Raw genomic sequence first — 15,247 nt, forward strand, 5'->3', positions numbered from 1 at the left:
CTCAACACATTTGTGCTTTCACTATACCTTAGTTTTGGAGTTTGATTTTAAATACTCTTTGAAATAAATAACTTATATAAGAGTTGTTTTTTTAAATTATATAAAAAATAATTAATATTAATAGACTAAATGATCATTAATTATAAAATATTTTTTAAATATCTTTAATATAGTTTATGCTTGAAATGTTTTTTTCCCCTAGAATCATGGATATGATCATTGGTTGTAAAATATGTTTAAAAAATCTTTAAAATAGTAAATAGTTTATGCTTGAAATGTTTTTTTGTTTTTTTATTTTTTTGTTTTTTGCCCTAAAATCATGGACAAGCAACAAATGCTTTGGCTTTAAGAAAAGAATAAGACATTACTCCCCATTGATAGTTTTTACCAAAAAAAAATTGAATATAAATAAATCACAAAAAATGTTCAGAAAATCTTGAAAATTGATATAAGAGCTCATTTCACCAATTTTTTTTTTCTATAGAATTGAATACGGTATATATATATATATAATATTTGTTTTCTAGGTCCTTAGCTTCTCAAAATTTAGAAATATTTGATGATAGCTATTAAATTATAATTTAACTGTTGTTATTTATATCGATGATAGATAGATTTTATTATTAGTTACTGTACTATTACACAATTATTAGACACCGTGGACTATTATTATTAACTACAATTAGGTAATGTACACAAATGGACAATTCGGTCATTATAGGATCTCCTGAAATTTTAAATCTAATAACAAGAGTTTTTTACAAAAAAATGATATGCACATAAGTATTTTTATTGCGTGTAAATAATAATATTAGTATTTCTACCATGTGTGAATTATTGCTTGAACGCATCTGTTAAGTATACACAGCTATGAGTGAAATACAACATCATCCATAAATTAATTCTTTTAAAGAATATTTCAATTCTCACTGATTTACACTCCACTTAAAAATTTTATGTTATACTATTTTTAACCACTTGAATTAAATAGCTTTAGCTGAAAATAGTCTATTTACAAAAAGGTTTGACTTTTGAAATCAAATAAACTCTTTATTTGGCATTTTTCAGGGTGAAATTTTTAAAAATATATATTAATAAATAATATAATAATAAATTGTTTTTTTAAAAAAAAATGGGATAAACCAAGTAATAAATTGTCTCCTTTTCTTTCATTTCTTTTTTTATTGTAGAGTAATGACGTACGTAGTAGTCTATTTATATTCCGGCGGCGTTCGTTGTTCTTTCCTCTTCGTTTATAAACCCTAGTTTCCTCCGTGAAGAGAAACACGACGATTCCCACAATGAATCCCTTCGACGTGAGATATGGAGACCCTAATTCCTACAGAGATCGGAGAAGGTGATGGTTTTCCTCACTTCGCAATCTCTGAATTTTTAGCAATTATTCTGATTTTGGTCTTCTTTTTTGTTGTATAGTGATCTAATGCGGCCGCCGGTTGGGGCACCGATGGGCGGCGGTGGTATGGGGTTCACGGCCGCTGGCCGTGGTGGAAGCGCGCCGTTTGCAGGTCCTCTTGGTCCGGGGTTCTCAGCTGGTAGAGATATGGACCGTGGTCCAATGGGTAGAGGTCGAGGTGGTTTTATGGATCCAGGTTTTTCTGGTTTTGGTCCTGGTGGAGTTCGGGGACATAGAGATTTTGATGCTGGGAAAGGCGGCAGCAGTGGTAGAGATGGGTGCCGTGGTGGCAGAGGTGGTGGCGGACGTGGGAGAGGGTCTGGAAGGGTCTTTGATGGTGGACGAGGAGGGGGACGGGGTGGTAGTAGAGATTTTGGGAAGTCTCGGGACGAGCTGGATAGCGTTGCTCTTCCTAAGCAGGATTTCCAGGATCTTATTCATTTTGAAAAGAATTTTTATGTTGAGAGTCCTTCTGTGCAGGCAATGTCGGAGCAGGAAGTTGTGTTTTATCGCAGGTCCCGGGATATCACAGTGGAAGGACGTGATGTTCCAAAACCTATTAGGTCCTTTAGTGAGGCGAATTTTCCAGGTATTCTGAGATCTTGGTGTTTAACTGTTTTTCATATTTTGAGAGAATTCTCTAGTTTGTCATGCCAATTTAGACCCCTTTTCTGGGTAAAGATCCCATTTTTATGCTACTGAACTATGAGCTTAATGTGAATGTGATTTAAGAACTTGAAACTTTTGTTGATCACCTAGGCAAAGTGTGGATGATGCCTATTTCTTTGTTGGTGAATGCCCTTTTGTTTTATCTGTCTTGTTGTCTTTGAAATAATTGTTCTCCGATGGCTTTTCCTCTTAGGATTTTTAAAACAAAAACTGCTTATTTGGAGGATGTATAATTTCATCATTTGTTTGATATTACCCATGATAATATGCTGATTTGACGGACACGTGACTGGTTCGGAGCCTGTTGTGCTGCAACCTGGTTTGTTGATGGCATGTTTGACACTTTTAGTAAAATGCTACTCGGTTATTTAGTTGACGTTGAACAAATCCTTGCATGCCTTTCTGGTTACTTCTAAGGTTGCTATAGTGATTACTATCCATCGTCCTTATAGATTGCCGTCATTGTTGTTGCAGAATACTGTCTTCAGGCAATTGCTAAATGTGGTTTTGTGGAACCAACACCTATTCAATCTCAGGGATGGCCTATGGCTCTAAAGGGAAGAGATTTGATTGGTATTGCAGAGACTGGTTCTGGAAAAACACTCGCATATCTGTTGCCTGCATTGGTTCATGTAAATGCACAGTCCCGATTAGGTTGGACTCCTTTAATAGTAAAATCTCAGAACCCTTGATTTTTCTTTTATAAATTTGCTTTTTAATCCTGTTAATCTTCATTGCAGCTCATGGTGATGGCCCTATTGTGTTGGTCTTAGCGCCCACAAGGGAACTGGCTGTTCAGATACAGGAAGAAGCTATCAAGTTTGGATCACATTCAAATGTTAGGTGCACGTGTGTCTATGGTGGCGCTCCAAAGGGACCACAGATTCGTGACCTTAAAAGAGGTTTAGTTTCTAGTTGCACTTGCTGAAGATTTCTGCATGCTTCCATTTTCAGCACAGTGTTCCTGGTTTGTAAGTTTAAGGTTTATTTAGTCAATACTATGATGCTTTTTCAGGTGTTGAAATTGTCATTGCAACACCTGGTCGACTGATCGATATGCTGGAAGCTTGCCATACAAATTTGAGAAGGGTAACTTATCTTGTTCTGGATGAAGCTGATCGAATGTTGGACATGGGATTTGAACCTCAGATAAGAAAAATTGTTTCACAAGTATGTTTATTTTATTTTATTTTTTTTTATTTTTTTGGGTTGTGTGCATGAGTCTCTGTCAAAACCTAAGCTCTCGTTTTTTTCAAAGTTTGCTTTAATTTGAGTGTTGTTTTTGTGTTCTTCAATTTAAGAGGTCTTCCACTTCCTGAGCACAAAGTCATATATTATGGTAGAAACTTCCGTCAACATGAAAAAAGAAGATAAAGATATTTTCTCACTCCCTCATATCTCCTATTCATCAAAATCTGAACTTCATTTAATTGGAGGGAACAAGGATATAAGAATAGTCGTTAGGTTTAACAAGGTCCAAACTGATGAACACAGATTATATGACCTTTGCTTAGATTAATTAGAGCTTTTCTAACACTTGAATCATGTTGTATTGAGGATCCATTTTTGCATATTTCAAACAGATCTGGCCAATATTATGTTGACTTGTAGATCCTTGACTGCCAGCATTACTTTCGGATATGTTTTCTAGTTTATTATTTTTCACCATCTCTGTGCTTCCCTTATCCTTCATGAACTGATCATAACCTTTGATGGCTCTGCAACTCAGATGATTTCATTGATTGGTAACTCATTTTGTGCTTTTGTCAATTTAGTGTGAGGTTAATCATTTTCAGTTATCAATGGATTTAGTTTTTGCCTGATGTTTCTGAAAGGATTGTTTAACTGAGTTGAAGGGTTTATGTTATTTACAGATCCGGCCTGACAGACAAACTTTATATTGGAGTGCTACATGGCCAAGAGAAGTGGAGGCTTTGGCAAGGCAATTTTTACACAACCCTTATAAGGTTTGATATCTTAATGATTATGATGCTTATGATCTCAACTTTTATTGAAGTTCACTGGCCAGTATCAAGTGTTAGCATTGTGATTCTCATTGACTTTGCAGGTCATAATTGGATCTCCTGTCCTTAAAGCAAATCAATCAATTAACCAAATTGTTGAAGTTATGTCTGAGCATGAGAAGTACCCCAGGTATGATGCTAACGTTTTCATTATTTGGGATATTAAAAAAGGTGCGCTGATATTAAGTTTCACACAACTTATTTTCTTTTTGCAGATTAATTAAATTACTGGGTGAATTGATGGATGGAAGCCGGATTCTAGTGTTTCTTGAAACAAAGAAAGGATGTGATCAAGTTACCCGGAAACTGAGGATGGACGGATGGCCTGCTTTATCTATCCATGGTGATAAAGCTCAAGCTGAACGAGACTGGGTTCTTTCAGAGTTTAAAAGTGGCAATAGTCCGATAATGACTGCCACTGATGTGGCGGCACGTGGTCTTGGTAGGGCTATTTTGTGTTAGGGTTCTTAGAATCTTGTTGACTTCCAAACTCCAACAATGGAGAGTCAGTGGGCTGCTGGCCAGTTTTTTGCAAACTGAATATTATGGGTCGATGGTGTGTCATGAGGTGCCATCATAACAGAGGTAGTAACTATGTTCTACTTGTTTACCTCACCCGAGTGTGAACACTTTTGAACAGTTGGCAGTGTTAACCAGAGGACCTTTTAGCACCGGACTTTCTCAGATAATTACGATTATAGTGACATATTGACATTCTTGATTCTTAGTTTAGTTATTATAGGTGATTTTAAGGATATCTAATCACTCATTCCCTTCATACCAGGGTTGATTTGATGTCTCTTAACTTTTTTTCTTTTTTCCTGGTTTCACTGCCGATAAATCTACCATTTGTTCAGAAAGCATCGAAGTACTTTTAATAGTTACTTTGCTTTAGCACCTTAAGATTTGCAACTGCTTATCGTGTTCCATGGATCTGAGACATTACTTTTGAATAAAGTCTAAATGCTGTAGATTTACAAAACGCAGACCTGACACTAGATTTGTGTGATTTTTTTTATCAGTTCACAGTTGTCTCGGTGACATGGTTGACAGATGAAGTTGCCACTGCCCTAGTAGACTTTTGAAACTGGTTCAGTGTAGCAGCCCAATCGACTCATGATAACATTTAACTATATCTCCTGTTGTATATGATTTAGCAACATATTTGCAACCATGAGCCGACTCCTAGCAACTTTTTCCTGGCTTTAGAGTGGTGCTTTCGTACTCGAGAGATACAGCTCTAGGAATATGATTATATCTGTTCATAGTTCTTGTATGACCATAGCTTTTGGTTATCACTACTAATTGTTTCATATGGTTGCAGATGTCAAAGACATTAAATGCGTGATCAATTATGATTTTCCAACAAGTCTTGAGGATTATGTACACAGGATAGGCCGAACCGGGCGGGCAGGCGCTAAGGGCACTGCCTTCACTTTCTTCACACATTCAAATGCCAAGTTTGCGCGGGAACTGAGCAAGATCCTTCAGGAGGCTGGTCAGATGGTCAGTCCTGCATTGTCCACAATAGTTAGATCCAGTGGTGCTACGGCGGGAGGTATATATATATATATATATATATATATATATATATATACAAACATTACTGTATTGTCATCGATTTGTTTAATTAATTAATAAACACTGTATATTTATTCAAGGTTCTCGAGGTAATTTCCGGTCAAGGGGCAGAGGCTATGGCAATCGTTCAACGATATCTGGATCGAACATGACCCCGCTTGGACATAGTCGGCCTTGGTGATTTGTAGTACTTCAAAGGATGCAAAGATTTGGGAGTGTCACTGACTTGTTTTGTTTTCTTAGATATAAACCATTCAAATATATGTATTTTGTGTCTCAACAGTCAACACCAGATAGATAGTATTCTGCTTACAGTGTTTATGACTGCAAGGTAGGTGATTATGACAAAATTTTTGCCCGCTTTGCAGAAAACACCCTGTATTATCTATAATTTAAATCATTGCAGGGAAAACCCCAAGATTTAAATCATCTTACAATTCAAAGAAATTAAATTAAGCACGTTTGGATGGGGGTAATGACTTCTGAGCAATGGAAATAGACACAAGTTTTAATGTTATTACCCGTTTGAATAGTACCGGAATAGGAATTGAATCTTCACCGTATGGAATTAAAGGTTGATTTTCATTATCTTGGTGATGGGGGAGGAATTGATGTGATTTCATATATTTGCTCTCATTTCTCATAAATATTTAATATTTCTTAATTTTATAATAATTATAATATGAATTATTTAATATAAATATTTAATTATAATTATTAAAATGAATAACAATATCTAAATTATTTCGAAATAGAGTAGTTTTATCATATCTTTATTTTAAAAAAATAATACATCAAATGTTTTAATTATATTAATTAAAATTAATCATAAAGTAAATTATTTTATTAATATTGGTAATAATTTAAATAAATATAAAATATAAATATTTTACAAATTAAAATTTTTGTCATAAATAATATTTCAATATTATTTATTAGCACTAAGAGCAAAATAGTAATTTTACGACATTTCCCTCTTTCTCTTTTTTAATTCCAATAAATTTTATTCCAACTAAATACGATTTTTATTGTTATTACCATTCTTTCTCAATACCATTATTATTCTCATTTATTTTATTCTCATTCTTATTCTACAATTCAACCCACACTCTAGTTGATTGAAATTTTTTTTGAGAATTATCGAAATAAGAAACTGACCTTTTAAATTAATGTCTTGACAAAATCACAAAAAGAACTTAACTCATTCTGCTTGGAAATCTAATAAATTCTACGATTATAAGCTATGTAGTTGGTCAGCCTGGTCCTTCTTGTATTTTCAAAAAATAAAAAAAAAATCAGAAAATGACTAATTAAGAGGAATATTGAAAAACATGAAGAATTTATAGATAAAGAAACCAAAAACACATTATTCTATTCCATCTTTTGTTCTGTGTGCCAAGTATTCCAATTCCTTTCCCACACCATGCCATCACTCCAAATATCACCCTCAAATCCTTGCGATTCTTTGGGCATTTTCCAATCTTGGGACTGTTTCCCTGCCACTCAATCACAATAGACACTAATTCTTTGCGTTCAGTGCTTGTGGGTATCCTCAAAACACTCACCTCTCTTCTTTCATCAACCATTAATTATAATTTTGTCATCTAGTTATCCCTTATTAATCTCTTGTTTTTTTATTTCCTTTATTTCTCTTTATTCAATGTTCAAAATTTCATTTTTTTTTTGTTTCCTGTGTTTGCTTGCATGTACATTACTATAGTTCTTGTTTTTCCTCTGAACTTAAGTCCTATTTGATGTTCAAAAACTGATTATGCCCACTTGATGCTTGCTGAAATGCCCCAAAGAGTTGTCCTTTGTGTTTGATGTTCAAAAAAAAAAAAAAAAATTTTAAAGTTATTTAATAATGTTGAAGATTGGATGCAGTTCTTCTTCTTACAAGTTTTCTAATATCAAATATGTAGTGCTTCTTGTCATCGGTGTTCCGGCATTGATCTTCAGTCTATATCTTCATGGCCAAAAGATATCTTACTTTCTCCGGCCACTGTGGCAATCCCCTCCAAAGGCATTCAATGATATACCTCACTATTACCATGAGAATGTTTCAATGAAGGAACTCTGCCAGCTTCATGGATGGACAGCTCGCGATACGCCCCGCCGTGTTTTCGATGCGGTGCTCTTCAGCAATGAGATTGACATTCTTGCTATTCGGTGGAATGAGCTTTACCCATATGTATCAGAATTTATCATTCTCGAATCCAATTCGACATTCACCGGTGTCAAGAAGCCTCTTTTCTTCGCGGAGAATCGGCATTTGTTCAAGTCATTTGATTCTAAACTCACTTATGGCACAGTAGGTGGAAGGTTTGTGAGGGGCGAGAACCCTTTCGTCGAGGAAGCATATCAGAGGATAGCACTGGACCAGCTCATCAGGATTGCCGGCATTCGTGATGATGATTTGCTGATAATGTCCGATGTTGATGAGATTCCGAGTGGCCACACGATCAACCTGCTTAGATGGTGTGATGATATTCCTGAGATACTTCACCTGAGGCTCCGAAACTATCTTTATTCATTCGAGTTCTTTATTGACAACAACAGTTGGAGAGCCTCAGTTCATCGGTATCGGCCTGGTAAGACACGATACGGACATTTTCGTCGTACTGATAGCATATTGTCGGACTCTGGTTGGCACTGCAGCTTTTGTTTCCGCTACATTCCCGACTTCATTTTTAAGATGAAGGCATACAGTCATGTTGATCGTGTTCGGTTCAATTACTTCTTGAATCCGTCGAGAATTCAGGATGTGATTTGTCGAGGAAAAGACTTGTTTGATATGCTTCCAGAGGAGTACACTTTCAGGGATTTAATTGGGAAGATGGGGCCGATACCGCACTCGTATTCTGCAGTCAATCTTCCCAAGTATTTAATCCAGAATGCCGATAAATATCGGTTTCTACTGCCTGGTAATTGCAAACGAGAAAATGCATATAGCTATCAAAGTAGTTGATGAAGATTTCTTACCATAGATTATATGATTTACTGAATATCTGTTTTGAGCTAGAGAATTCTTTATTTAGATATAAAAATAAAATAAAATTGTTTATCATATAACCCGCCTTTTTTTAAGACATTATAGGCTGGTAAAAATTCATTGTCTTTGATGTAATATTGTTAGCTTTCTATTTGAGAAGTTGATGCCTTTTTGTTTGTGGTGAACTTAAGATTATCATTTGGGTTTGTAAATATCTTATTTTGATGTAAAATGTGAATTAGTGAGAGTTTAGAAGAATAATCAAAGAGAAGATTGAATGTTCATGATTTCATTTGTTAGCCATATTAATTGTGGTGATATTTTCTTCAAGTTTAATGAATTTACTGTCATTTCTTAGATTAATAAGGTTTGAAATAATTATCCTATAATTAAAGTTCTTATTATTGATATATATATATATATATATATATATATATATATATATATATATATATATATATATATATATGTATTTGGACTTAATAATTGATATTAGTATATTGTAATATTATTGCAAGTACTCAATTATCTTAATTTTGTGAGAAAAAAAAAATGATCTTATAACAAAAGTGGTATATGGGAAAGAATAACTTGAAACAAACTAGTTCATCATCTAAAGTTGTTTGAGTGATAATAATAATAATATAATTCCAGACTTTTTGGTACATTTAGATTTTATCAGCAATCAACAAAATAAATAAATAAATAAATAAATAAAATTCTTGTTTGCTAAGATAAGAAAATAATATTGCTGATTGAATGAAATACTTATCCTTTTGTATTGCTTTTTAGTCTATTTTCCCTTGATCCTTACACACCCACATAAACACACATAGGAACAGTCCTATGGCTCAACATTTTACAACCATCTGAAATTTTAAAAAAGAAAAATGAAAATTAAATCAAGGCAAACAAACAAGTTATGTAAACACAACAACAACATTCCCAGAGACCTGCTTGGAACTGTGCATGCACATCCAAAATATTGAATATTATCTCATGAATTTGTCTACTACTGCACACACAAATACACAACCATGAAAAACTTTTGTAGATTATCCTACTGTACTGATAGTATTATTCTAATGTCATCCTAGGCAAGTCAAGAGAATCAAGATAACTTTAACAGAGGTTAGCCCTTTACCTGTGTCGAATCAAGTCAAACAATCATGGCAAAAGTATAATACCTTAGTAGTGTGTGTCTCGTTTGAGTATCGAATCATGCCACCACCATTAAAGGATCACGCACATGTCTTGTCTTTCGAAGAATCTGTGCTTTCCGTTGAACATGCAACAAAATTATGGTATTCTGAAACTCAGACCATAAGGAGCACCGTCTATGGCAATCAATTTCCAATCCTCAAGAAGTTATAATAAAATGAACCGAACCAATCCGATTTAGCAACCACAATCCAAAGGATTTGTATATGTCAATCAGAGTTCTTATTATTTATCCTCATGTAATCCATGGCAAGTCAAGGAAATCAAGATAACCTTAACAGAGGCTAGTCCTTTAACTGTGTATAAAATCAAGTCAAACAATCATGGCAAAAGTATAATACCTTAGTAATGTGTGTCTTGTTTGAGTATCAAATCATGCCACCACCCTTAGAGGATCAAGCAGATGCCTTGTCTTTCGAAGAATCTATGCTTTCTGTTGAACATGCAACAAAATTATGTTATTCTGAAGTAAGAGTGGCTGAAACTCAGACCATTAGGAGTACCGTCCTTCAAGAGATTTACTATGACAATCAATTTCCAATCCTCATGAAGTTATTATAAAATGAAACGAACCAATCCAATTTAGCAACCACAATCCAAAGGATTTGTATATGTCAATCTGAGTTCTTATTATTTACCCTCATGTAATCATCCATGGCAAGTCAAGGAAATCAAGATAACCTTAACATAGGCTAGTCCTTTAACTATGTAAAATCAAGTCAAACAATCAGGGCAAAATGTATAATACCAAAGTAGAGCGTGTTTTGTTTGAGTATTAAACCGATGCATAACTGATTAGTGCCAATCATTCGTGCCACCACCCTTAAAGGATCAAGCAGATGTCTTGCCCTTTGAAGAATCTGTGCTTTCTGTTGAACATGCAACAAAATTATGTTATTCTGAAATGAGAGTATGAAACTCAGACCATAAGGAGTACCGTCCTTCAAGAGAATTACTATGACAATCAATTTCAATCCTCCAAAGTAATAACAAAATGGAAAGATCCAATCCGATTTAGCAACCACAATCCAAAACATTTGTATATGTCAATCCAAGTTCTTATAATTAAAGTTCATAAATATTCATGCGCGCGGAATATTACACAAGAGAGCATAACAAACACACAGGCAGCTGAATGTAGTAGGCAAGAGTGAAATTTATTTATAGATGGCACTCCTGCAGCCAAGGCATCCATAACTACATATACACATCCATATAGTGTATTACATAGATAGTAGTCCTTTATTTCATCCGCCGCATGAAAGTAAGCTTATGACAATACTAGATGTCTCCGGTCCAAGTTTTCAGCATACTCACCCAGAAACATGTACCAGCATCCTAAACTTTGTTGGTGTTTGCAGACATGACACTGTTCTTGAAAGTTTCCAAGTGATGTGGCTGGCCAAAGATGCCACGGGGTTTCCTTTGATCAGTTGCCTGCTGTGGTATTGGTTGGTTATTCACCACTGGATTTGGTTCTTCTTGCTTCTTGAACACTGAGGAGAGATTCCCAAAATGAGGGCCATCACATATGCTAGTCATCCTTGCCATCTTAGTGACATAAGTGCAGTAATCATCTGCAGGTTTATCATCCTGATACTTGCCTTGATTGTATTTTTGCTGGAAGTTCACAGGAGCCATTTTTGTAGTTCTGTTCCTTTCTTCTTCTCCTGGAGGGCTTTGTCTATGGCAAGCTGCTAACTGTTTTGAGAGTTTCAAGTGTTTGATATCATTTGGGTTTCCTCCTATGAATTTATAGACTCAGCAGAACTTACAGACTAAAGATCAAGCGAATCTAATGCCCTTACTTTAGTCCAGATAATATCAGGAATCTGATGCTCTTTATCTTGAGATTGCGGGCTCGAGTGCTAGCCAGATTCTGTAAGCTGAACCAAACAAAGGCATGCTGATGTATCAACTATTTATATGTCACTCATCTTTTTTCTTTTTCTTTTTCTTTTTATTTATGTTTTCTGGCATTTACATATGTGAATGGAATGTTCATAATGTGGATATCATTTTCTGGAAACAGAAAGTTGGAAGAAGATTCCTGATCATCGGAAAAGGCATCTGTAAATAAAATTCATCCAGAAATCATGCGGATAAACTTCACCTAGCACCTAGGCAACAACCACAGGACATGTCTATCCAAATCAAATGCACGGATTCTCGTTTTACCATTCAAGGTGCTACACCTTGCAGCTTGACCCACCAGAAAGATGGAGATATTTGAGGCATGTTAACTAGGAAATCATGTCAAGCAAATGCACATGAATGACAAATGCAATTGCATTTAAAGCAAGAAGACAGGTCTGATCTCTAAAACCTCTCATCTTCTCTAATTTGTTTTCTCCTTTGAACACTATTGCCGTCTAATCCAAAGCATGTAAAAGTTGTTTTTATAACAACAAAAGTTAGAATCGATAACAGTTTCTATTTATTTAAAGATATTGAGCAAGATTAGCATCAATGTTGAATGGGAGTGATGCGCATTCCATGACACAATAAATGAGATGAAAATAAACTCTCTTACTCTGTTATAAGAGTAGAGTTCAGCATCTTAAGAGTTTGAGCCACAACTTGGGATTGTTGATGCTTGAAAACATGGCACCATGACAAGGTGAAATAAGATAGGAGCAAAGCATTGGAAAAAGTACCAAAAAAAGAAGAGGAGAAAGGGGCAAACAATGTTTCCTTTAATAGATCTTCAGTTGACATCATACTTGTGTATTTTTCTTACACAATCTTCCTAATGGATATTTTGAGTGATATACTATGGTTTCTTCCAATGTTCTTTATCTTTGTTGGATATTTCTTTCAATAATTGAAGCCCAAGACTAGGGAGAACAGGCACAATTACGGATATACTGAATTTATACTGATGTCAGGAGCTAAAGGATCTCTCGAAAATGCAAATTATGGTGTGTCACTCTAACATCAATTGTAGCACAGTTTTGTGCATGGTGAATCATGTGAGCACAAGGTATGAAGTGCACTTGCAAACAACACACAGCTTTTTGGGTTTTGGGTAAATAGTGATATGTAGAGGTATGAAAAAGCATCATTGCCATCTGCGTCTCTTCCCACAGATGTCTTCCAATAAGCAAAATGCTCATTATATGATTTATCCACAATCTCCAAGTCTCATAGGGTGCAATGTTGTTCCATTCACTAGTTAAATCCATTGTCCAATGAACTACAATTGAATTTGTGACTTAAGAGACCTTGGCACAAAGGTTGTCTAGAGACATTGGGAAGTATGATGCAAGAGGATGATTGGTGGGGGCTATAGATAAGGAGGTTCTTCCATCAAGAAAGAGCAAATATGCTGGTGTTGTTGGAATCAAAAGGTATCTTTGACGGTTCCATCAAGATCTCGTCTTCAGTTTTCCACTCATGAACTCATCAAACCGATTCTCCATACTCAAATTCAAGAGTTCTTTTGTTATTGCTATTTATTTCAACTTGAGTAATGCTTGCATAGTAATTATGCTTATCTACAAAATGTCCTCAACTTGAGTATCATGAAAAGCAATAGAACAATCATGAACACAAAAATAAATTGCATATTGCTACAGAAAATTAAACAAGATAAAGCACCTATCAGGATTAAAGCAAGGCATGAATAGAATAATTAAAGCTTAAGATGCAGTTACCTGTCAGCTTCTGGAATGGCACTTATTAGGCTTGAGCTTCACTCTAGCTCTTCGAACACCTTTGGCCTTCAGCATTAACATCTTGTACTCAGATGCATCAAGCTTCTTCAACGGCCTCACTGGTTTGAAAACCTCAGTCTTCAGAGGGTCCAATAGATCACTGGAGGATTGGAGAACAATGCCCCTCTCCAAAGCCTCATCCCATAGACACCGACCCATGTCGAATTCACCATTCCTACAGAGCTTCTCAATCAACAAATCATACATAGCTCCATTACTCACCAGTCCGGACTGCTTCATTCTATCAAACATCTCAAGTGCATACTTCATCTTGTCCATTCCACAGAGAACACCAATCAAACCATGGTAGAACTTCACACCAGGTACCATCCCAATCTCAAACATATGCTCCACAAGCTTATTCCCTCTGCCAAATCTCCCTGTGAGATAGAGAAGCTTGATAACAAGATAATAGGAGACCCAATCAGGAGAGCAGGAGCAGCTCCCCTTTCCTTGAATCAAGGACTGGAGAATTCCACAGGCCTCCTTGACCCTCCTCGTCTTGCTCAGGCATGAGATAAGGATGTTGTAGCTTACGGTGGTCGGAGCAACGCCAGAGGCTCTCATCTCCGCCATGAGATTGGTGGCTTCCGGGACGAGAGCAGAGGGATTGAACCTAAGATTTCTCTTGCACACGCAGTAGAGGAAGTCATTATATGAAGCGAGCCCTGGAGGATTTCCTCCGGATTTCATCTGATCAAGAATACGGCGAGCCTCGCCGACATTCCCATGAACGCACCACCCATGAAGGATACTCCGACTGATATTCGAGCCAGCATCGACAAGCTTGTCCTTGTGATGCCAAAGAACACCGACGGCCTTTCTAGCGTGGCCTTTAGCGGAGAGAGCTTGGATCACAGCGGAGGCACAAGACCATTCACCATCGTCAGCGCTCCGGCGAACCAGCAGCTCCCGCTTCTCCTCCACTCTCCTGAACAGCCGAACAGCCTCCTCCGGCTTGCCGGAGCTGACTAAGGTCTTAACAACAAGCTCGAAGGTCTGCGGATCCATCCTCCTGCCCTCCTTCTGAAGATCAGCAACAGCGGCCATCACGGCAGTGAAATCCTTCATCTGAGCCAGTGCACGGATCACCATATTGAAAGCATCGTCTCCAAACACCGGCGCCGGAAATCGATCGTTCTCCTGGCGACGGCACCATGAGAAGAATCGGAGAAGCCTTCTAGCGGAAGTGATGGTGGGATTCCTGAAGGAATGGAGGAATTGGAGGAAGAGAGATGGAGTGACAGGGAGGTGGAGGCGTTGGAGGGTGGTATCCATGTCGTCGAGGGATCCGACGCCATGAATGACGACGGTGGTTAGGGTTTGCAAGGAAGAGATGGAGTTGATATTCAAGTACTGTTGGGTTGCTGAAATTTTGGAGATACCCATTCTCTTCTATTTTACTATTAATTTTATATATATATATGGCAAGAGAGTTAGTTTAAATTTGGGTAATGTTATTCCATCCGAATAGCTTTTCCGAATTCATTACACGAACGAATGAGGTGGCATCCGTGTCACTAATGATGTGGTGCCCGCATAACAATAGATGTAGCATCCTTAACCAAAATAAAGTTCTACTCTTCTCCAGTGAATAAGATCTCGTCAAGCTCAGCATGTTTTTGATTCT

At 36.5% G+C, this 15,247-nt stretch overlaps 3 protein-coding genes across 8 annotated transcripts; 2 read left to right on the forward strand and 1 right to left on the reverse strand.

The window, feature by feature from the left end:
* Positions 1-1,216: 1,216 nt before the first annotated feature.
* Positions 1,217-6,117, forward strand: LOC120275684 (DEAD-box ATP-dependent RNA helicase 20-like). Of its 2 annotated transcripts, XM_039282351.1 has the most exons (10): positions 1,217-1,357; positions 1,435-2,003; positions 2,558-2,737; positions 2,824-2,985; positions 3,099-3,253; positions 3,958-4,050; positions 4,152-4,237; positions 4,323-4,549; positions 5,432-5,665; positions 5,769-6,117. In XM_039282351.1, exons 1-10 carry the CDS (start codon positions 1,302-1,304, stop codon positions 5,867-5,869), a joined length of 1,863 nt encoding a protein of 620 aa, XP_039138285.1. In that variant the 5' UTR covers positions 1,217-1,301; the 3' UTR covers positions 5,870-6,117. The 2 variants fall into 2 exon arrangements, 1 of the variants encoding a protein (XP_039138285.1); XR_005541132.1 differs by lacking the exon at positions 5,769-6,117 and having other exon boundaries at positions 4,323-4,692; positions 5,432-5,568.
* Positions 6,118-7,168: 1,051 nt separating this feature from the next.
* On the forward strand, positions 7,169-9,007 carry LOC120276429. The gene has a single exon (XM_039283175.1). The coding sequence runs from the start codon at positions 7,553-7,555 to the stop codon at positions 8,654-8,656; it is 1,104 nt and encodes a 367-aa protein (XP_039139109.1). The 5' UTR covers positions 7,169-7,552; the 3' UTR covers positions 8,657-9,007.
* On the reverse strand, positions 8,534-15,134 carry LOC120276428 (pentatricopeptide repeat-containing protein At5g61370, mitochondrial). Of its 5 annotated transcripts, none has more exons than XM_039283174.1 (2): positions 13,558-15,134; positions 8,534-8,609 (listed from the first exon to the last, which is right to left on the reverse strand). In XM_039283174.1, exon 1 carries the CDS (start codon positions 15,004-15,006, stop codon positions 13,561-13,563), a length of 1,446 nt encoding a protein of 481 aa, XP_039139108.1. In that variant the 5' UTR covers positions 15,007-15,134; the 3' UTR covers positions 8,534-8,609; positions 13,558-13,560. The 5 variants fall into 5 exon arrangements, with proteins under 5 accessions (XP_039139108.1, XP_039139107.1, XP_039139106.1 ...); XM_039283173.1 differs by lacking the exon at positions 8,534-8,609 and adding an exon at positions 9,418-9,549; XM_039283172.1 differs by lacking the exon at positions 8,534-8,609 and adding an exon at positions 9,557-10,334.
* Between the last annotated feature and the right edge of the window lie 113 nt (positions 15,135-15,247).

The sequence above is a fragment of the Dioscorea cayenensis genome, chromosome 14 (genome assembly GCF_009730915.1).
Source record: "Dioscorea cayenensis subsp. rotundata cultivar TDr96_F1 chromosome 14, TDr96_F1_v2_PseudoChromosome.rev07_lg8_w22 25.fasta, whole genome shotgun sequence".
Classification (NCBI taxonomy): domain Eukaryota; kingdom Viridiplantae; phylum Streptophyta; class Magnoliopsida; order Dioscoreales; family Dioscoreaceae; genus Dioscorea; species Dioscorea cayenensis.

What these genes read in the sequence shown, in the direction of transcription:
- LOC120276429 (XM_039283175.1), top strand. Translation starts at nt 7,553, where the DNA reads ATGTTGAAGATTGGATGCAGTTCTTCTTCTTACAAGTTTTCTAATATC.
- LOC120276428 (XM_039283174.1), bottom strand. Translation starts at nt 15,006, where the DNA reads ATGGGTATCTCCAAAATTTCAGCAACCCAACAGTACTTGAATATCAAC.
- LOC120275684 (XM_039282351.1), top strand. Translation starts at nt 1,302, where the DNA reads ATGAATCCCTTCGACGTGAGATATGGAGACCCTAATTCCTACAGAGAT. An exon ending in TAAGAAAAATTGTTTCACAA is followed by an intron (nt 3,254 to 3,957) that starts GTATGTTTATTT and finishes TGTTATTTACAG; the next exon opens with ATCCGGCCTGACAGACAAAC. An exon ending in TGTGGCGGCACGTGGTCTTG is followed by an intron (nt 4,550 to 5,431) that starts GTAGGGCTATTT and finishes ATATGGTTGCAG; the next exon opens with ATGTCAAAGACATTAAATGC.